Below are 18,487 nucleotides of genomic sequence, written 5' to 3'. Positions count from 1 at the left end.
AAAGAAAGTTCAATTAATTTGATTAGACATATTTTCTAATTCAAAGTTAATGAGGCATCAGATCAGTTGAAATTAGTCACTAAATATACTACTGGAAGCAAAAAGGAAGAATGAAGCGGAAAAAATTATAGCCACATGGCAATGGGAACTGTAGCTAAAGTAGCACCACTGTATCTCAAGATCCAATGCAATTGGTGCTCTGCCCAATCCGACCAAAGACCAAAACTCAACGCGCCACAAAAACAGGAAAGGATAAAGAAGGAAAACATTCTATGCGCCTTGCGCGCGGCAGAAATTTTCAAATAGTGTGCCGCAGCTCCAAGAAGTTGATTGGCGAAGATCATTGCAAGAGCGGCGATGCCGACTTGACCGTGGTACGAAGTGAAGTGATCTTTTCCAATGAGTTCTTTGTTCTCGTAAATCGCCTAAAAGAATAATTTTTAAAGGAAGCGAAGATGAGTGACTAGAACTCGTGAAAGAATGAAGAAATATGAAAGATAGGTTTATAGAAAAATTCTAATTCCTGCCGCTGGCAAGAGAAGAATGTTTAATGAAACTGAAAGGTCTGTTTTCAACATCAATATTGAGAAGCAACACGTGATTATTTTGGTTTCTAGCAACACACTTACCCAATAACCAAAACACGCAGCGGCCAAAGCAACGAGCGCTATAAACCCATGGATAGTATTCTTCAAGTACAAATCGATCCTCAATCTCGACTTCTTGAACACCGCCGCTTCGTAAAAAATCCAGGCACCGGCGACCATGGCTGGAGGGTGATAAGAAAACATGGTAAGGCCCAAATTTATTTTTGAAAGAATGGTGATCAGGAGAGCGAGGAAATAGGCACGTGTTAGCATTATCACGTGACGGGAGTAGGCAACGAGCATTTTGATGCTATTTAACTATCGATTCTCTATAATCATTTAATTTATTTATTGACAAGAGCAATTCCGCGGATGAATATATTTCGAGGTAGTAAATGGGCAGGTAACAGATTGAACAAAAAGAATACATGAAAAACAACACATCCCATTCTTGCTCCCGATTCTTTTATGGCAAGTCATTTCTTCATCGCTCCTCGGACCAAAAGACCGACGACTAAAGAGCAGACTCCAACGAGAATAGCAGCCGGGAGATAATATCTGAAGGGGCCAAGATTGTTTGGAAACTGCTCATCAAGGGAAGGGTCGATATCGTCGCCTGCAACGCTTCTCTCGCGCGGGCCGTGCATGATGAGCATCCGACAGGGCGTGTTTTGGTACTCTGGGGCGTTGAGAAGCTTGAGCGCTTCTTCGTTTGATTTACCGAGCATATCGTCGTCACCGATTTGAATTATTCGGTCGTCAATGGCCAGGCCAGCCTAATAAAGGACTTATCTCAAGGAAAGAACTAGGCCCTTGTTCGCAAAAACATAAAAGCCGCCTTTCTTATTTGCAAAGAAACAAAAGCTGGCTTCTCATAAGCCAACAAGCCCCTACATATTCTATTTATGAAATCGAACAACTAAGAAATGAAGATGCCTTACCCTATGTGCTGTTGTTCCCTTCCAAACTTCACGCAAGAAGATCCCTTCTTTGCCGTTCTCATCAACGCGCGGCTCGGCGACAAAGCCGCGTTTATTTGCAGCCGCTCCACAGCGAAGAAAAATGTACGTTACATCATACTCCTGCTTCTGCACTGGCTGCTCTTTCGCGACGTTATCGCTCATTTCAGACTAAAGAAAACCCTTTTGAAATTTGAAAAAGTACATTTTTATTTTAAAAACTTTTATTGAACTTAATAAACAGCGCGAGAAGTGAGAAGCTCACTTCTCGTAAATAAATAGAGATTTTTTTCTTTCAAGAGCTGGAATTTTTCCAGAACTGGATTTTGGATAGAAACGGTGGTATACATGTAATAGTCGAATAAAGAACGAAATACTCTTGAAAGAACAGAAAAAAATAACAGTTTTTTCGAAGAACAAAATTAGCAATAAATACTTTTTCCTTTCTCCAAAGAAGGGGCGATCTTACTAAACTCAAGAGAGGCTCAAGAGGGTTATGGCGGAAGAAAAGCTTCTAGCGTCGCTGATAGCGCTTGAAGATGAAGTAGCCTCCAACTCCAGCGGCTAGCAGACCCGCTAGAATGATCCACTTCTTTTTCGAAGAGGCGCTTTCCTAAAAATATCGTTGATAATCGCACGGCTAAAATCGTCCTACCTCCTCTTGTACTTTTCTGTTTTGGATCTCTTGATAGGCATTTTTAACGATTTTTAATCGCACGACGCTGTTTTCCACGGTGCTGAGGAAGATTTGCACGGCTTGTTGGTGATCAACGTCGGTTAAGTCGACCCCATTGACTTCCAAGATTTTGTCGCCAGCAGCAAGAAGTCCGGACTAAAAGCCCGAAATAGTGAAAGAAAGAACAAGTTGCACTTACATTGAAAGCGGCGCCGGTGTCCCTAACCCGAGATACAAAGATCCCGTTGTCGCCGACAATGTAGGGTTGGTCGTTACCGCCCCTTATATTGAACCCGAGCCCCTCATTTCCTCTTTGGAGCTCGATTTCTTTGATAACGACGTCGCTCGTTTGAGACATTCTGAAACAAGAAAAGTTGAGTCTCAAATGAATTTCAGGAAGATAAGAAATCAAGAAGTAATCAATCAATGGTGGTATCGGTACAGTACGCAAGTAATTATCAATAATTATACAGTGGAACGGTTGTATAAAGAGCGAGTAAAAAGAGAAGTATCTTTCAGGAGGAAGTTGAAGTGATGAGGGTTTGTTTCGGAACGATTGGAGTTGGAATAGAAGAATAGGTTTTAAGGTGGTGGTGTACAAATGCCTCGCTCCCTTTTCCTGCTGTTGCCAAGAAAATGCTTGATTCCACTTTTTTCGCAAGACGGACTGCCGTAAAGAAAGGAAGTCCAAACTGGAGCCTACTATAACAAAATAGAAACGAAGGAGCGAGGCACTGTATGTTTTGTTCGTTTTTTTGCTTAGCTTGAAGGGACTTGAAGCAGAATGAATCATCAATAACATATTTACAGTGGGGAAAACTGGTCGTTGGTGGTGGAATTTTTAAAAGTACACGTAGCTCTGAAATTCAGTCGAGAAAGGGAGCGTTTTTAAAACTGAGAAGAAGCCGCACCGGTGGTGATCGGCTAAGTTGATTTTCTGAATCGTGCGTCATTTGGCGACGCTTGGAGAGGATTGCCTGCAGTTCTTTCGTCGAAAAGGTGCCTTTTTGCTGGTTCAGGTTCTCTTGGATTTTGAGCTTGCTGTAGACAACATTACCTTCATGGTCGCAGATCTAGAAAATTTGCTCAAGCGGGACAGAAAATGGGCGGAATCGTACCTGTCTGAGCTCATCTTTCGTCAAGCTAAAGATTTGAGATCCATTCAAATCTCCTAGCGATTCGACAGTGATATGTGAAAAGGAGCAAGACTAAAAATAAGGGAATAAATAGTGAAAAAGTTCAGATTTTGGACTTAGATCTTTTGTTTAATTTCGATTTACACACCTGGAGCCATCGTTTGACCTCTCTGGGTGCGGATTTCTTCGTAATTGTCGCGCTGGGAATCGATTCTGAAAGAAAAAGTTGTTAGGTAAACAGTTGGATGAGTCAGTTCTAGAAAAACATACTTGTCCTGGAAGGAAGTTTGAATTGGCGATTGACGTTGGAATTTTTGACTCTATTGTCGAGCTCGTCTTTGAATTCGTCGTCAACGACGAGCCGTTCTTCCTGAAAATTAAAAATTTAACGACGTCCCTTTCAAAGTAGGCTGAAAGGTTACCTCTTTCTTGGGAGGGGGCGTAGCGGGCTTCGAAAGCTGCTCTTTTCTCGCCAAAATCGCCGCGGCTGTGACTGTTTTTTGAACTGGAGTCGCTCTTGGGGTGGATGCTACTGGAACTGGAGCTGGTGCTGGGGGCGGGGGAGGAGTTGGGGCAGCGGCTACAGGAGGCGGAGGAACTGGGGCGGGAGGGGCGGACTCATCGGAGGTGGAGTTGGAGAATTCACGCTTTCTGACGGTGGTGCGTACGATGGAGCGTAACTGGACGCTTGAGAAGAAGTTAGAAATTAGGGCGAAGAGTGAAACTTACATGCAGCGAAGCCAGGGATCAAGAATCCCGACCCAGTGAAGTTGGGCGACTCTGGGGCGATATCGGAAGGCTCGGAAGTGACAGTGCTCGGTTTCCGATGATTAATTCGACTCAAGATCTTGGAAGGAAGATAACCCTTCTGTCCATTTTCCATCCTACAGTACCACCAGAGTCGATTGTCGTCGAGAATATGAACGACATCGTCGATAAGGACAGACAATTCCATCTCATTGCGCCCTTGAAAATCTCGTGTAACGCGGCAGTTGAAGAGGATGATTTCTGTTTGGGTCATTTCGGGCGCGATCTCGGGGATTTCTTGTGGCGGGGGCTTTACTGGAGGAGCCATCCAGCCAGAGTTGAATTCGGGATGATATTCTTCGATCTCATTTTGATTTGCCCATGATTCCTGGCTTCTCGTCCATTTTTCGCCGAGGGAAAAGAACAATTCCGCTTCTGAAGAGTTCATATTCTCTCTCAAAAGTCGCAAAGCCTTCTCAGTATGAAGAGGAGTCAAAACTCCCTGGGCAAGAGTTGGCCCACCGCACGAAGCAATAATCATTTTCAGCGGCTTGAAAAGATAGTGGCAGAGCTCTTCAGCAGATGGATTTTGAATGTGACCTTGGAGCTCGCCGAGAAGGTTGAAACAAAACTTTTGCTTCGCAAAAATGTCGAGATAGGCCTCTTTAGGTGGCGGTCGAGCTCGCTGCGAATAGATCGAGCGAGAAAGGGACCCCGTGGAGGAGCTTTTCGACTTTTTCGACTTGACTGAAAGCTGCTTGTGAGCTTCAGCAGCTTTCTGAAGCTGTCCAGCGAAGGCTTCAATGTCATCAAGACAATGGTTCAGAATGAGGACGTTTCTATAATGCGTTTTAGAATAAAAACTGAAGTCTCAACTGGATCCAAAGTTGCCTGTTTGACCCATTTTTTAAAGCAATTTTTCAGCTGATATATGATGTTAAAAAAACGCATTCCTGTCAACTCTGTACTGAAAAAGAGCATTATAATCGGCGGAGTCATTCCCATTTGTCTCGAACTCCGGATGATGATAAATTGCAGTTTGCCTGATTCGGTCGATCTTTTGCTTGACTGAGTCTGAAACTGGGAGTGCCGGTGGAGGCACAGCCGGTGGCGGTGGAATAATGTCGAAAGTGCCACCTTCTAGCTCTCTCCTTAAAAATTTTATGTATCGCTGGTTCATGATTTGTTTCTCTTCCGGTCTAGAGCTAGTTTTGAGCGGTGAAAAGGGTCTTATGATGGATTTTTATAGAGTTGTTGATGCTTTAAGTTGGTGTTTACCTTTGACGCTGTCGTGAGAGCGTGCCTGGTCGAATGTAGTTGTTGGAATTTTTTTGCTTAGAATCAGCAATTGCACTTTCGATATCTTCTGCGACGTCTAAGAAATCGCCGTTAGTTACAGTAAGATATTATCGAGACACTCTCGGGCATCTCATGAGCATCCGCTAGCAAATAATTGCTACAAGCATAGCACTATGTTTACCAGACAGTTTACAGTAGTACTGTAGCTGTCGATCGATGAATAAATCAAATAAAAAGAGCTACAACCAGCAGATGTCTTTGGAGAGAAAAAATACTTACCAAGAAAATTTCTCATTCACTATTTTTTGTAAAAAAGAACGGAGCAAAAAGTGATGCTCCGGAATCTTTCAGCAAATAGTCTGAGGAAAAACTATCATCGTAAAAGCGATGATACAAGCGCATAATGGACTTTCTACATTCCGGATTTGCTTTTCTTACCTCGGGCATAACAATCAACACAGGAGAGACACTGTAGCTCGTAATTGGATCCCTCTTTGACGAGGATGAGAAGGATCTCCTTGTATTTCTCCAGCGGAAATCCCTGCTTTACAGATTTCACCTGGTTCAGCGGGATTTTCTCGGAGATTCTGTCCGCTTCTGCTGCCAATTCTACGCCAAACTCGTCGACTTTCAGAAGAAAATCATGCGCCCAGAGCTGGTTCTTCTTCTCAAGTGCTAGAATATATTATCAAAAAGACTATCTTCTTGAATTATAAGAATCTTTACTGTCAATTTTGTATCGCCTCAACATTTGCCTCTTTCTCTGATTTGAAATAATGAAGAGAAGGAGAAAGAAAAAGAGGTTTAAAAATAATCAATAACCGTAATGACTGTAATATCTGCCTAGGTTAATGAGAAGTGACAAACTGGCCGGATTCTTCGCTGCCAATTTTTAATGATTATTTGACGGCTGAAGAGTCTTGCGCATGTTCCTCCTCCTTATTAATTCTGATAAATCAGCACCTTTAGCACATCATCATAGTCTGCATTTTTTAAAGGTTACTTGTTTACTGAAACTTACATTTGAGCCTATTATTCGCGTCCTTGACAATGTCAGGCGTAATCGACAAATTGACCGGGTATGAGGTCAGATGGCCAACGACATAGGACGAAACGAGTCCACCCATGCTCGTAACTGGGTGGCTCCCATTTTTCACCATTCTAGAGCTATCTATTTGAAGTATGAACAGTCGCTATAAAAGAGGAGATATGTCTATGCAGTGTGTAAAGTCTCTCTCCCTCTCTCTGAGTAAAGTTCGTATCTTTTGTTAAGAAAATCTGAAGCAGCCTCCGCTACAAGTCAAATATTTATCCGACTATAACTAAATATCAGCGCATGCTTTCGCTTAATACGTCACAGAACTTTTTATTTTGTTGCTTCAGTAGTGCGATGATGAAGAAAGAAAGAAGGTCTATTGCAAGCTGGAACTGATGAAGAAAAAAGAGGATGAAGAAAATAGTTTTAAAGTGAAATTTTCAGCAACAACTTGAGCTGGAATCCTCTTCCCATTCGATCATCACGGGCTAGAATGAAAAGTTTTTGATCTCTCTGTCGATTTTTTCATACTTGGTTTGCTGGCTTGGGAATTAACGGCCGTTGTTGCTTGAGTTTATGCGCCACGGTGAGGAAAATTGCATTTATTTGGCTCTGGCTGGCTTCGCTCTAAGAACATGTATGAATTGAAGTATTGCTTGTTGGAAGAAAACGGTCCCTAGAGAATCTTACCTTTGCTGAAACTTCGAATAAGGGCAAAAAGTTAGCATCAGCGAATCTTTGAGCTCGCTGCCTGATCACTTCTTGACTTTCCAAGTCGTTCTTGGTCCCGACCAGTAATCGAGGAACATCTGTGTGTAAAATGTGTTGATCTGCTTCTGTAATCCATTTGGGAATATTCCGGAAGCTCTGCTCGCTGAAAACGAAAAAAAAATGATGACTGTACTTTGAATAGAGCTCACCAAGTCACGTCATAGACAAAAATAACAGCGGCCGCGTTTCTATAATAGTGTGAAACCATCGACTTCCGGAATCGTTCTTGCCCAGCAGTATCCCAAATTTGGAGGCGGATCGTTTCTGTGTCGACTTGCACTCGTTTTTCGCGGAAATCTACGCCGATTGTCGCTTCTGTGTTGCTCGGAAAGCGTTCTTCCACGAATCTGTACGTCAAACATGTCTGAAACAACAAATTGTAAATTACAGCAATGCACAGTCTGTTACTCTTATTTATTTTCAAACATCAATAAAGATCATCTTGGTTCAGATCACCATTGGTTTCCGGGCAATATTCCTTGACTTCAAATTATAAAAAATCCATCCTAACACCTTTGATGATGTTTAAAATCGGATACAAATTTCTTATAGAAGTTCTACTATCAGTACTATTGTCAATAGTCTATTGACAATAGAAAATTATTGATGAAGCTCTTACCTTTCCGACATTTGAATCTCCGACAACGATGATTTTAAAAATTCTTGGCTCTTTAGGCAGGCTCGATTTATTTTCTTCCTTCATGATTTATTTCAAGTATCTTCTACTTTTTGTTTTTCTCAGTTGGTTTTGGAAGGAGTGGGGTTCCTCATGGGATTCTAAAGAAGCCGAATTTGAAAGATTCTGAAGCTCGCCTGTGCACAGCAATAAAATCACCAGCTCATGGGTATTAATGAGCGTGGAATTATTAGACAGGGATTTGTATTTTTCCTAATGCAAATTTGCAGCTCCATTATCGATCGTGCGATAAATTATGTTTTCTACAGATTTTTTTAGAAAATTAATTTCTCTATGTATAGAAATTACAGTAGCCGGTCTTATCAATAACTTACCTTAAGAAAATTACTCTCTAATAATTAAAATTCACGGTTTTTTTTTGTACAAGTTTACCTTCTGAACCGAAAAATTGATTTCTTTACACTTGTTTGAAAACAACCATCAATTTTTCATGAGATTATCTTTTTCTCTTTCAACAGATGTTTTAGATAGCTGCATATAAGGTTTTTTCATTTTTTTCCTTTCTACAGGTGCATTTCTCTTTCTTATGCCGTGGCGCTCGGGCGCTTTATTGGTGCGGAGAAGTTGGGCGCGCCCAATCCTTGAAATTCAAAGTTTTCGAGTGACCTGAAATTTTGGCTGCAATTTTGGTGCATCGCGTTTTAGACCAAATTTTGATTTTGGCGAAGTGGCGTGCGAAGGCGATTTTAATTTATTGAATTTCAAAAATTTTTAGTGAATTCAGTTATAAAATCATGCCGTCGTAACGTCGTTAAATTTATTTGGTCCTTCTATATTTTGCCAAAAAAAGTTTTAGGCACAAATTTTCTAGAATGTCATCCGATGTTTTTCATTTTTCCGGAAAATCGTCAGTTTTCTTTTCTACAGGTCGAAGGAAGGGTAAAAATGGCAAAATCGCGATTTTGTATTTACAGCTTCGCAAAGTTCTTTTCGTCAAATTTATAAATTTTGCACGTGAATGGCCCAAGCTAGCAGAAAATGAGCGCGCAAGACCAAGACAAGCCCGTCCGCTACTTCATGGGAATGAAGAAGGAAGGCGGTGTCCCAATCGCTCCATGGGGTGGTTCCACTTTCGAGGAGCACTGCAAGGACGCCAAGAAGTGCACGGAGTACGACGATGTCTTTCTCCCAGTTGGCGTAAGTACTTTTTAGATTAATCAACTCTAAAAGTGGGAATTTCAGAGCGATTGCCGAACCAAGCCAATCAAGCCCGAGTCTGACGCCAACGAGTGGCTCACCGGCAACGGTAACGCTGACAGCAGCGACCTCACCACCTCGAATCGGGAGACCTTCCAGGCTCACCCCCGGCAGCAGCCCGTCGCCATCCGTCGACGACAGGATCACACTTCGACCTTCATCGACAAGAGTAAGCAGATGAACCACTGCTCGACCTACTCCCACTGCTTCTGGGAGAAGAGCGACACCCGGCCACCACAGCCATGCCGACCCGGCACTCCCGAGAAGTTCATGGAAATGGGCGAGAGCGACATGGCCACTCAGTCCGTCAACTGTGAGACCTACCGGGCTTACAACGCTGAGGAAGTCAAGTAAGTAAACAAAATCCGTTCTAGAAACCATGTTACCGATTTTAGGAACTCCAAGCGAGCCCCCATCTGCATTGAGCCAGAGTATGGTTCGATCGTGCCCACCAAGGTGCCCTCGGACACGTTCACGACCAACTACGCTGGCAACTACTTGCAGCCCCAGCAAATCGAGCGCGTTAATCCTCTTCGACCTGTTGAGAATGGTATCCACTACGATTTGACTAACAAGGTAAGCCTTTCATCGTTCTCTTCCTTGATGTCAACTGTTCTTTTCAGAGCTCAATGACGACGACTCACGATCGTACGTACAACAACCCTCTTATCAAACCTGAGCGGGTGGTTACTCGCAGCGAGCCCGTTGGTGGCCCCAACCAGCTGTCCACCATGATGAGCGACTTCAAGGTAAAATCCCTTGACCAGCAGGCGAAGCCCTTCCTGCCCCCAGTCGGCCTCCGCAGAACATTCGGTGATGATGACATCGGATACTCCACCGGTTATCAGCAAAACTTCTCCGCCCCCGATAAGGCGACGCACGTTCCAGTCCAGAACTGCAAGCCCGATCATGTTCTCATGTCGACTTGCCCCTGGTCGAAGCTGACCGATGAGAAAATGGAGGGCAAATCTACTGCTCACTCCCACTTCTCCGGAGCTGTCACTGCTCCCGCTAAATCATGCAAGGTAACCTTTTATCTCCGCAAAACTTTCAATTAACCCTCTCTTTCTTTCAGCCCACCTACAAAGGTGTCAGCGACAACGGATGGTTCAGCCACAAGACCCACAACACTCAGTAATTTGACTTCGTCATCAGTCATCAGCGTGAATTCCAAACATGGGTCTTCACCCAAATCTTTCTCTATATTCCTCATGAAAGAAATAAATTTTCAATTTCTATAAAAACTAAGTCTCCGTGTCAATTTATTTATTTTGGGGTCGAGTCCTCCTCGAGTTGAGCAGTAATAGAGGCCCATGGGTGGTCGAGTGTAGCGAACATGTTTTCGACGGCGTAGTCTGCGGGGTTGTGTCCCAGGAAGTTGCTTAATTTGAACTTGAGTGGTTGTTTTGTAGAAGTTACTTACTGAATGTCCCATTCGTGGATTCGGAAGCAAGAGTGCTTGGCATCAAGAGTAGTTTGCATGATCCATCGGCCTTCAACTTCGATAGATCCATCGGGGTGGATTCGGAAGTCTAGTTGGTTTTATTCTCAGTTGGATCTTTTGATGCTTACCTTGTGGCTGGATGGTTTGCCCGAGCATTCCGGAGAGATGGTTAGAGAGACCATTAGACTTGGCAATGACAAACTTGAGGGTATCCTTGATATCTTTCTCGTCGATGTGGAAGAAGGTTCCATCATCAAGCTCGACGAAAACACCCTAGAGAGATATTTTAGCAAATTTTAATATTTTTTTATTTTACCTGATGCTTAGCTTCGAGTTTGGAAGTGATTTCGACGACAGCATCGTCAGTCTGGACCTTCATGTAAGAATCGTAGTTGTAGTCTCCCTCGACATCACCGTCGAAACCAACGGTAACGTGGTGAGAGTCAATGGCGATTTCAACGCCAGCGGGTGTCTGAAAGATTTTTCAATATTGTTTTACTGGAAGAAACTGACCTTGATGCCGATTCCAGAGAGTCGGTGCTTGTGAGTGTTGGAAATGAAACCATTGACTTCAAGGCCGGATTCGTTGTCCTTGAGAAGACTGATGAAGCTAAGTCCATCACCGGGAAGATCGTAGCAGATTGCTTGCCCGATTTCGTTGGTCACTCGAACGTGGGGATCATTGGCAATGTATCCAGTTCCAGCTGGGGCGTAAGAGTCAGTTGAGCCACCAGAGCTTCCGCCGTATGGAGTAGTTGATCCTGCAGACCCACCACCGTATGGAGTTGATCCACCAGCGCCAGGAGCGGCTGTAGTGGACATTCCTGGAGCATATGGATTTCCACCGGCACCGGTAGTGGAAGCACCGCCGGGAGCAGTGGTAGAAACAACAGCTGGTCCAGAAGTTGTGGTCTGAGCTGCACCGCCAGACCAGATAGCACCGGTATCGGTTGTGAATTGACCAAGAGCTGGATCCCAAGTAGCGGTTGTTGATCCATCTGGAAGACCGCTCAAACCAGTAAGCATCTGACCAGCTTCATCAACAGTTGCCAGGGAAGTAGCAGTGACGAGATTATTTGCGTTGTTAGTGAAAACGACCATGACAGTTCCATCTGCCATTGGCATGATGTTGATGTTGTTGGTCCCGTCATTGAAGCTGATGTCGGCGCCGGAGATTTGGTCCAGGAAAGTACCTGCTGCAGCGGTTGGAGGCGCAACAGTAGTCGTCGTTGTCTCTGTGGTAGCGGTTGTAGTAGTAGCAGAGGTTGACGTGGTCACAGTAGTTGGATCGGCTTGTCGTCCTCGTCGAACCCATCGTCGGGCATCAGCGCCACCGAGGACCAGAAGAAGACCAGTAGAGAGCTAGGACAATTTCTAGTTCATTCTCTTTTTTATCAATTTCGCTTACCTTCATAATAACTGATTTCTCTTTATTGTATAGTAGCTGCTTAGCGTTCTCCGCAGATGGGCTAATTCAAAAATTCAGCGACATTTCAAATGCATCTCCATTAAAGTTCGGCTCTATTTATGCTTATTCTCAGAATTTTATCTCCGAACGACTTATGTAACCAAGATTTTAGAATACAGCCATAAAGAATCAATCTCGGGTGTGATCTACAGACATATTTCTAATGAAAGGCAATTATTCTCAATTGATCGGTGAAAACTCAGTCAAAAATTTTAGCGGGGAGAGAAAAACAGGCTTTTTCCAGGAAAAAATGACTTATTTCTAGAACATGTGTGATTGCATACAGTTATTCAAGCGCAAGATCAGATAATAAAATGGCTGCCACCGAGAGCGCGACACCAGTTTCACCACCACTGAGCACGATAGATCGAGTGTGCCAGGATAATCCTCCGGTAGCGTTTAAAAAATAGTTAGTGGTCTATTTTCGTAGCTTTTCTAGGCTAGTGATATCTTATTTTCAACGCTTGAAAGCCACCAAGTAACCGACTAACAATCGCAGAAGTCTTTGGAAAAGGCTCAGGAAACGGTTGAATTCTATTTTCAACGCAAATACAACGCGTATTAGTTCAGTGGTCTTTTTTAAACCAAGTAAAAAGTTACTAGTTTTTCGTTTACTCAAAATTTCACCCGTCTAAGTTCCGAACTACGAGTTAGTGGCCAATTTTCTAAAGCGCGAAGGTCGACTTGATAACGCATGCGCCTTGAAAATTCTCAAAATGGGGCGGGAAATCTTGGCCAAAGAAAAAAATATCATCCACGTCGATGGAACTGTAACGGTGTGCGGAGATATTCACGGGCAATTTTACGATCTCCTTAAACTTTTCTCCGTCGGTGGGCCCATCGAGGATGCGAAGACAAAGACTAAGGGGACCAAGTACTTGTTTCTTGGCGACTATGTTGATCGTGGAAATACGTCCATCGAGTGTGTGCTTTATCTCTGGTGCTTCAAGATCTGCTACCCGGATTCGATCTTCCTCCTTCGAGGCAATCACGAATGTCGCCATCTGACTGAGCATTTCACCTTCCGCCAGGAATGCGTCGTCAAGTACAACGAGGAAGTTTACAACGAGTGCATGAACGCTTTTGACGCTCTTCCGTTGGTCGCGATCATGAACAAAAAGTTCTTCTGCGTGCATGGCGGTATCTCCCCTCACATCAAAAAAATAGACGAAATCAGCAAAATTAACCGATTCCAGGTAGATTACTCTTCGTCAACGATGTCTGAATATATTTTCAGGAGCCAGAAGCGGATGGACCAATGTGCGATCTTCTTTGGGCTGATCCGCTAGAAACTTTTGGGAACGAGCCCTCAGGCCAGGTAATCTCCACCAACCCAACTTTATCGAAAATTTTAAGGATCGTTTTGAACCAAATGCCGCTCGTGGATGCTCCTTCTTCTACTCCTACGCAGCAGTTTTGAAGTTTCTCAACGAGAACGGCTTCATGTGCATGATTAGAGCCCACGAAGCCCAAGATCACGGTAAGCTTTATCCAAAATAGCAAAGAATGATGAATATTCTAGGTTATAAAATGTACAAGAGTAACCCAAAGAACGGTTTCCCAGTTTTGATCACGTTGTTTTCGGCGCCAAATTATCTCGATGTTTATGGCAACAAGGCAGCTATCCTCAAGGTAAATTTTCACCTTCTGATTAATAATCAGTGATTAGTAAGTTCTGATTCCAAAGTCATCCTTGCTTTCAGTACGAAAATACGGATAAAGGATCGATGAACATTCGTCAGTTCAACTCAACTCCGCATCCTTACTGGCTTCCCAACTTCATGGACGTATTTACCTGGTCCCTTCCATTTGTGGGTGAAAAGGTCACGCATATGTTGGTCAGTCTCTTGAATATTTGCACCAAAGAAGAATTAGGAATCGGTTTATTTCGTTTTAAAACATTGACGAAGAATCAAAAATTACAACCGAAAATAAAGAGGAGTTAGATGACGACGAAGATCCTTCCACTGAGAAGAAAAAGAAGAAAGAGGTCCTCCGCCAGAAGATCAAAACTATCGGCAAAATGGCGAACCAGTTTGTCGCCATCAGAGAAAGACAGGAAATCGGTCAGTTTGAAATTTACATTTAGCGCGTCTCAAACAACAATTTTCTCTCAAAAAATATTCGCTGGAAATATTTTTTGATTTACTAACCGCATGATACTTTTCAGATCTTACATTGGCCCACATTACCCATGCAACTGGAAGCGAGCTCGACCAAAGCGCACTGAAGGAAAGGGTCTTATTTGCTATAGTTTCTTCTAAAATTATTACGGATAAACCCTCTGAAGTCAACAGTCCAAGGCCTGAACGCAAGCGAGTCCGGAATTTCTAACTTTGGGTCGATCAAGCAACTGGATCAGGTCAACGAAATGTTGCCCTCGAGGAAAGAGCTGAAATATTAATTTTCCAACCTTATGTCATTGAAAAGAATTTCGTATTTTTGAGCTTTTCTACAGGAGATCTTCTCGTCCGGCAATGAACTCCGAGTCCCCTGGTACTTCAAAGCGATGATCACCAAGTCCTTGATTAACTATTTTATACATCATGCATATTTATTTAACTTCTCGGTATTCTGTAAATACAATAGTCAAATAATCATCAACCAAAATAGTTCGAGATCTCATCCTTGTGATTTCCCAAACTTGATGTTGTTGAAGTTTTCTTGAATTATTTATTATGAATTGAATAAACTTGTTGACGACGGCTTTTGCCGCTTTGATTGATTCTGAAAAGAGAATCCGCTAGAACATAAAAAGTCGAATGAAAATGGTTGAATTTTATACAGACACGATCTCGAAATCGGAAAAGTGGTAATTTTTATATCGCGCGATGTAAATGTTCGGGTTTGTAACTGTTACTTTTCTGTGTTAGCACTGTTTGAATCATCATTCGCTTTCAGATCATGTAGTGTTCATTTGAAGCGAGTTGACTGAAGAAGGAGGGGAACTGGTTGAGAGCTCGAACTCGCCCACGGCCATGATTAGGTCTGTCTCGTCGTCGGAGTAGGGGGAGGGCCATTTTGAATCCGCTAGAAACGAGATAATTCTTTTGTAAAAAGACTTTACTTACAAATTCTACGGGTAGTCTCTTTTTGCTCGTCTAGCATTGCCTCTGCCAGGGTCTGCTTCACTCGATCTTCGCCGGATCCTGGTCCCTGAAACGCGTCGAAATGGCCAGATCCAATTTCAATTGTAGGGCAAGAATTTCCTGGTACTGTGAATTGATCTATAGAAATATTTAGATAGAGCGTTTCTGCTGATTTTTACCTGAAATATGTGCAGGAATTCTATTCGGCATCGCTTTAGGTTTGCTTTGTTCAAGTTGAATTTGTATGTCTTCTTGGCTGTTCAATAAGGCACTTTCGGGAGACAGTCTTCGCTCGAAGGGAGAATCATGATTTCCGGTGGTGTTTTGGACGAATCTGAACTGTGGGCCCATCCAAAGTCGACGGGCAGGCGAATCATGTGTGTTCATTTCGATCTGTCCAAGCCACTCGTTTTTCGTATCAGAATCGCTATCAGTGCTAGAATAGTCGTTTAGCTACCGTGAGTCAACTGTACCAAACCTTGATTGGCGAGATCTCGGTAGACTATCGAACAAACGGTCGGATCGCTCATCTCTAGCTCGTTTACTCGACATAGAAGTCGTTCTCGATCGCTTTGTTTCCAACTCTGCTCTGAGCAAATGACCGGATGAAGTTCCAATAACTTCTGAAGCCAAGATCAGTGGCGAGTTTGGAGGAAGAGGAGTTGACGATTCGGTCCAGCTGCGCTGGCGCTGAAGATTCCACTGGCGCGATGGTTTTGCCGCGACCTCGATGGACTAGAATCGCTCATAATTGAGGAGCAGAGGGAGCGTTATTTACCGATTGATCGTTTAGTCGCCCGTTGATTTTTACACCTTGTACTTGGAGAGTGAATTCAGAAAGAACGCCCTGTCCGTTGATGACATAAAGTCCTTCCGGATGCGGCCCCCTGGAGGTATGTTGGAGAATTTCCCGAGAAAATGAAACGCAAGTTTTGTTGAAGGCGAAGATAGTAGACATTTGTTCTGCAGCTTCACTTTGATCACTTTCGTAGCTCGATGCAGCAGGAATTAGTCCCATGACTAGCCCCTAGATCAAACAAAGTAAGTTACATAAGAAACGAGGCGCGCCTGTTAAACCTGCTTGATCTGGACGACTGGAAGAATGACTGTAGGAGTGGGAAAAGGCGGTAGTTTAGGTGAGGAAGACTTGATTGGAGGCACTGATGGATTGGGTTTTTGGCCGTTTTTATCCTTTGACTTCGGGTCGGAATAGTTGATCCCAGCGGAGATGTGGAAGAGAGACTTTTGGTTGGAAACACGAGTTACACAGTGCGTTCTTACTGTAGGCTCGCCGCTAAAAGGCGCTTAGGGGGGAAACAAAAGTAGAAAGTTTACCCGTAAGCGTTGATAGGGAAGATATGAGCAGTTCCTCTTCTGGTAACCGCCGAAATCCAGCGACAATCGTTCGAAAATGAAAAGTCAAATACTTGCGCGGTCGTTTCACCACGCTGAAGCGTGTATAAATGGTGAACTGCGGAGTCGGCCGAGGACTGGGGATGCACATGGATCGAGAAAACATGGAATTGTCGACCAGCTACATCTGCAGTGACGAGAATGTTTCCCGAAGGGCTGAAGCTCGCCGCTGCAACGGGCTTTGGATGAGCTACCCAGTGGGAGACGATGCTTTTGAAAGAGTTGTTGAGCTGTTTTATAGTGATCGATGATATTTTTGCGAAGGAAAACAAGAAAGAACTCTTTCCTATTATGAATCGGCTGATTAATATTGTCTGCGAGAAGCTCCAAGTCGACCACAGAAACGATTCCTCGATGATTCTTGAGTTTTTGCTCGTCGTCTCTTGCGTTGCGATAGTTTCTCGGCTGCGAGCCGGCCATTCTTCCAACTGTTTCTCCCAACAGCGAAAGCCCTTTACCGAAATAAGTTGAAAAGAAAAATCTTCATGTATACCCTTTCCAAGAGTTTTCGCGGCAGAGAGCATCGTAGCAGTGTAAGATTGACTCCCAGTTGAAAAATAGCCACCAAGGCTTTGCTGTCCCATGTCTAGTTTTTCTGGGGAGTAGGCGAGCCATCTCTTTCCAAGGGCAAAGGGATTACAATCTCTGAATATAACGATTGAGGAAGGGAAACAAGCGCTAAAACTTTTACCTTCCGGGGACCAAACAATCCTTGATCGTATACAAGCATTCGATCTTATCCGCCGAGTAGAGGGAGATCGTCGATGGGCTTGAAATGACGATGTATTTGTCCGTCGCGTCGATTTTTTCAACTTCTCCGTCGGCTTTTATCGAATGAATCTCTTTGGACATCGCTAGCGAGATGAGCTTGACTTCTGATCCGACTACGATCGCCAAGTAAGGCCTGTTGATCTTCCGATGATCGCTTGGCGTAGGTAAAATCACGGCTGTTCTGCAAGTTCCGACGCTTCTCGACGAATACAGTTCTCTCGCTTCCGTGTTTGCCATCAGATGCCAAACTGCGATTCCATGCGCGTATCCAAGAAGAAGAACGAGACCGGCACCAGATGAGTTTTCTGACGAGTGAGTTTTTGAATTGTAAATTGGATTGCGAACAACATCGTTGAGATCGCACTGGCAAAAGCGTACCCAGCAGACTTCTTCCGTCTCTGGTCGCCCTTCTGATTGATTAACCGCCTGAAAATTCACGTATGCACACGGTTTTTTGTCGTTTCTAGTTTAAATTTCAAGAATATTTCCTATTTTGTGGTGATTTTTTGTCCATAAAATGTCGAAATGTCCAATTTGGACATTTATAACTGTTTTATTCGAGTCGAAAGCCTACAAAAAGACCAAATTAAGAGAAAAATCAAATTAGGGGATTAACTTTTCAATATTTAAGATTTTTTTGATACCGCTAAAATGCTCTTCTTTATAGATCCCAAAAGATCAAGCTATTGAAAAAGGTCAATGTTAAAAATACACCAAAACAAAGATTAAACCTGAACAAGCAAATGTTTGGCGGAGTCAAGAACAGACTGCTCCTCAAAAGGCGTCGGATGGACCAGCATCCCTTCTTTTGACGTGCCCATTCTTTAGCAGTTGTCTAGATGAGTAGAGTATTTTTTTCTTTTGGTTCTCTTGGGGAAAGATTTTCTCCCAATTTCGCGCCGATTTCGATAGTCTGAAGGACGAGATCATGAGTAATGGACGCGGACAACATTTGTAGACACAAGAAAATCGTCGCAGACAAGGTCAAAATAGAGATGTCGACTTCAAGTTTCCCTCACGATTGGTGGTGTTATGATGAGATATTGAGAAATACAATTTTTTAAAGGAAAGAAGCCACGAAAGTATATCATTTTCGGGCGTGAATTACGCCGCGTAACTATTCAGCGGGTCTTATTTAGAATAAGAGAGAATTCTGACGATTTTTTTGAAGAAAATGAAGATTTATTTGAAGAAAAA

At 43.3% G+C, this 18,487-nt stretch overlaps 7 protein-coding genes across 11 annotated transcripts; 2 read left to right on the top strand and 5 right to left on the bottom strand.

The window, feature by feature from the left end:
* Window positions 1–27: 27 nt before the first annotated feature.
* LOC145699123 (uncharacterized) lies at window positions 28–3,024 on the bottom strand. Of its 3 annotated transcripts, XR_014133979.1 has the most exons (4): window positions 2,422–3,024; window positions 2,202–2,378; window positions 1,529–2,159; window positions 952–1,363 (listed from the first exon to the last, which is right to left on the bottom strand). XR_014133979.1 is itself a non-coding variant. In XM_081776372.1 (3 exons), the coding sequence occupies exons 2-3, from the start codon at window positions 888–890 to the stop codon at window positions 126–128; spliced, it is 561 nt and encodes a 186-aa protein (XP_081632498.1). In that variant the 5' UTR covers window positions 891–1,363; window positions 1,529–2,059; the 3' UTR covers window positions 28–125. The 3 variants fall into 3 exon arrangements, 2 of the variants coding, with proteins under 2 accessions (XP_081632498.1, XP_081632499.1); XM_081776372.1 differs by lacking the exons at window positions 2,202–2,378; window positions 2,422–3,024 and adding an exon at window positions 28–425 and having other exon boundaries at window positions 630–1,363; window positions 1,529–2,059; XM_081776373.1 differs by lacking the exons at window positions 2,202–2,378; window positions 2,422–3,024 and having other exon boundaries at window positions 1,529–2,059.
* On the bottom strand, window positions 2,609–6,649 carry LOC145698183 (epidermal growth factor receptor kinase substrate 8-like). The gene is made up of 10 exons (XM_081775384.1): window positions 6,426–6,649; window positions 5,843–6,079; window positions 5,384–5,480; window positions 5,053–5,256; window positions 4,084–4,968; window positions 3,781–4,045; window positions 3,629–3,728; window positions 3,507–3,571; window positions 3,341–3,430; window positions 2,609–3,295 (listed from the first exon to the last, which is right to left on the bottom strand). Exons 1-10 carry the CDS (start codon window positions 6,562–6,564, stop codon window positions 3,089–3,091), a joined length of 2,289 nt encoding a protein of 762 aa, XP_081631510.1. The 5' UTR covers window positions 6,565–6,649; the 3' UTR covers window positions 2,609–3,088.
* A 105-nt stretch (window positions 6,650–6,754) lies between these two features.
* Window positions 6,755–8,472, bottom strand: LOC145699124 (ras-related protein Rab-33B-like). 3 transcript variants are annotated; one of them, XM_081776375.1, is made up of 6 exons: window positions 8,223–8,472; window positions 7,831–7,988; window positions 7,361–7,575; window positions 7,131–7,314; window positions 6,972–7,067; window positions 6,755–6,928 (listed from the first exon to the last, which is right to left on the bottom strand). In XM_081776375.1, exons 2-6 carry the CDS (start codon window positions 7,912–7,914, stop codon window positions 6,881–6,883), a joined length of 627 nt encoding a protein of 208 aa, XP_081632501.1. In that variant the 5' UTR covers window positions 7,915–7,988; window positions 8,223–8,472; the 3' UTR covers window positions 6,755–6,880. The 3 variants fall into 3 exon arrangements, with proteins under 3 accessions (XP_081632501.1, XP_081632500.1, XP_081632502.1); XM_081776374.1 differs by having other exon boundaries at window positions 8,281–8,471; XM_081776376.1 differs by having other exon boundaries at window positions 8,310–8,471.
* Window positions 8,473–8,852: 380 nt separating this feature from the next.
* Window positions 8,853–10,349, top strand: LOC145699122 (uncharacterized). Its single transcript, XM_081776370.1, has 5 exons — window positions 8,853–9,045; window positions 9,091–9,455; window positions 9,501–9,681; window positions 9,729–10,130; window positions 10,181–10,349. Exons 1-5 carry the CDS (start codon window positions 8,887–8,889, stop codon window positions 10,241–10,243), a joined length of 1,170 nt encoding a protein of 389 aa, XP_081632496.1. The 5' UTR covers window positions 8,853–8,886; the 3' UTR covers window positions 10,244–10,349.
* A 4-nt stretch (window positions 10,350–10,353) lies between these two features.
* Window positions 10,354–12,022, bottom strand: LOC145699120 (uncharacterized). The gene is made up of 6 exons (XM_081776368.1): window positions 11,958–12,022; window positions 11,063–11,911; window positions 10,866–11,021; window positions 10,678–10,822; window positions 10,529–10,637; window positions 10,354–10,486 (listed from the first exon to the last, which is right to left on the bottom strand). Exons 1-6 carry the CDS (start codon window positions 11,961–11,963, stop codon window positions 10,372–10,374), a joined length of 1,380 nt encoding a protein of 459 aa, XP_081632494.1. The 5' UTR covers window positions 11,964–12,022; the 3' UTR covers window positions 10,354–10,371.
* A 310-nt stretch (window positions 12,023–12,332) lies between these two features.
* LOC145699121 (protein phosphatase 3 catalytic subunit alpha-like) lies at window positions 12,333–14,592 on the top strand. The gene is made up of 11 exons (XM_081776369.1): window positions 12,333–12,409; window positions 12,489–12,537; window positions 12,654–13,213; window positions 13,255–13,335; window positions 13,374–13,497; window positions 13,540–13,649; window positions 13,721–13,892; window positions 13,955–14,083; window positions 14,188–14,249; window positions 14,308–14,404; window positions 14,478–14,592. The coding sequence occupies exons 3-11, from the start codon at window positions 12,734–12,736 to the stop codon at window positions 14,528–14,530; spliced, it is 1,308 nt and encodes a 435-aa protein (XP_081632495.1). The 5' UTR covers window positions 12,333–12,409; window positions 12,489–12,537; window positions 12,654–12,733; the 3' UTR covers window positions 14,531–14,592.
* An 81-nt stretch (window positions 14,593–14,673) lies between these two features.
* Window positions 14,674–18,229, bottom strand: LOC145699118 (BCAS3 microtubule associated cell migration factor-like). Its single transcript, XM_081776367.1, has 11 exons — window positions 18,022–18,229; window positions 17,211–17,716; window positions 17,013–17,164; window positions 16,808–16,971; window positions 16,442–16,731; window positions 16,184–16,400; window positions 15,885–16,133; window positions 15,585–15,841; window positions 15,286–15,542; window positions 15,089–15,244; window positions 14,674–15,047 (listed from the first exon to the last, which is right to left on the bottom strand). The coding sequence occupies exons 1-11, from the start codon at window positions 18,109–18,111 to the stop codon at window positions 14,920–14,922; spliced, it is 2,466 nt and encodes an 821-aa protein (XP_081632493.1). The 5' UTR covers window positions 18,112–18,229; the 3' UTR covers window positions 14,674–14,919.
* Window positions 18,230–18,487: the final 258 nt, after the last annotated feature.

Source organism: Oikopleura dioica, chromosome 2 (genome assembly GCF_907165135.1).
Source record: "Oikopleura dioica chromosome 2, OKI2018_I68_1.0, whole genome shotgun sequence".
Classification (NCBI taxonomy): domain Eukaryota; kingdom Metazoa; phylum Chordata; class Appendicularia; order Copelata; family Oikopleuridae; genus Oikopleura; species Oikopleura dioica.
The sequence above is the reverse complement of the archived record's forward strand: the minus strand, read 5'-3'. Positions and strand labels throughout refer to the sequence as shown.

Coding starts and splice junctions, on each gene's coding strand:
- LOC145699123 (XM_081776372.1), bottom strand. CDS start 890: ATGCTCGTTGCCTACTCCCGTCACGTGATAATGCTAACACGTGCCTAT. Junction 426..629: donor CTGCGTGTTTTGGTTATTGG/GTAAGTGTGTTG, acceptor TTATTCTTTTAG/GCGATTTACGAGAACAAAGA.
- LOC145698183 (XM_081775384.1), bottom strand. CDS start 6,564: ATGGTGAAAAATGGGAGCCACCCAGTTACGAGCATGGGTGGACTCGTT. Junction 5,481..5,842: donor TGTTGATTGTTATGCCCGAG/GTAAGAAAAGCA, acceptor GCGATTTCTTAG/ACGTCGCAGAAGATATCGAA. Junction 3,431..3,506: donor AGGTCAAACGATGGCTCCAG/GTGTGTAAATCG, acceptor CCTTATTTTTAG/TCTTGCTCCTTTTCACATAT.
- LOC145699124 (XM_081776375.1), bottom strand. CDS start 7,914: ATGAAGGAAGAAAATAAATCGAGCCTGCCTAAAGAGCCAAGAATTTTT. Junction 7,576..7,830: donor GAGATTCAAATGTCGGAAAG/GTAAGAGCTTCA, acceptor TTGTTGTTTCAG/ACATGTTTGACGTACAGATT. Junction 6,929..6,971: donor TTCCCAAGCCAGCAAACCAA/GTATGAAAAAAT, acceptor TTTTCATTCTAG/CCCGTGATGATCGAATGGGA.
- LOC145699122 (XM_081776370.1), top strand. CDS start 8,887: ATGAGCGCGCAAGACCAAGACAAGCCCGTCCGCTACTTCATGGGAATG. Junction 9,682..9,728: donor ACTACGATTTGACTAACAAG/GTAAGCCTTTCA, acceptor TGTTCTTTTCAG/AGCTCAATGACGACGACTCA. Junction 10,131..10,180: donor CTCCCGCTAAATCATGCAAG/GTAACCTTTTAT, acceptor TCTTTCTTTCAG/CCCACCTACAAAGGTGTCAG.
- LOC145699120 (XM_081776368.1), bottom strand. Junction 10,823..10,865: donor AACTCGAAGCTAAGCATCAG/GTAAAATAAAAA, acceptor ATATCTCTCTAG/GGTGTTTTCGTCGAGCTTGA. Junction 10,638..10,677: donor GCAAACCATCCAGCCACAAG/GTAAGCATCAAA, acceptor AAAACCAACTAG/ACTTCCGAATCCACCCCGAT.
- LOC145699121 (XM_081776369.1), top strand. CDS start 12,734: ATGGGGCGGGAAATCTTGGCCAAAGAAAAAAATATCATCCACGTCGAT. Junction 13,214..13,254: donor GCAAAATTAACCGATTCCAG/GTAGATTACTCT, acceptor ATATATTTTCAG/GAGCCAGAAGCGGATGGACC. Junction 13,650..13,720: donor ACAAGGCAGCTATCCTCAAG/GTAAATTTTCAC, acceptor CCTTGCTTTCAG/TACGAAAATACGGATAAAGG.
- LOC145699118 (XM_081776367.1), bottom strand. CDS start 18,111: ATGGGCACGTCAAAAGAAGGGATGCTGGTCCATCCGACGCCTTTTGAG. Junction 17,165..17,210: donor GATTGTTTGGTCCCCGGAAG/GTAAAAGTTTTA, acceptor CGTTATATTCAG/AGATTGTAATCCCTTTGCCC. Junction 16,134..16,183: donor CAGTCGTCCAGATCAAGCAG/GTTTAACAGGCG, acceptor TGTTTGATCTAG/GGGCTAGTCATGGGACTAAT.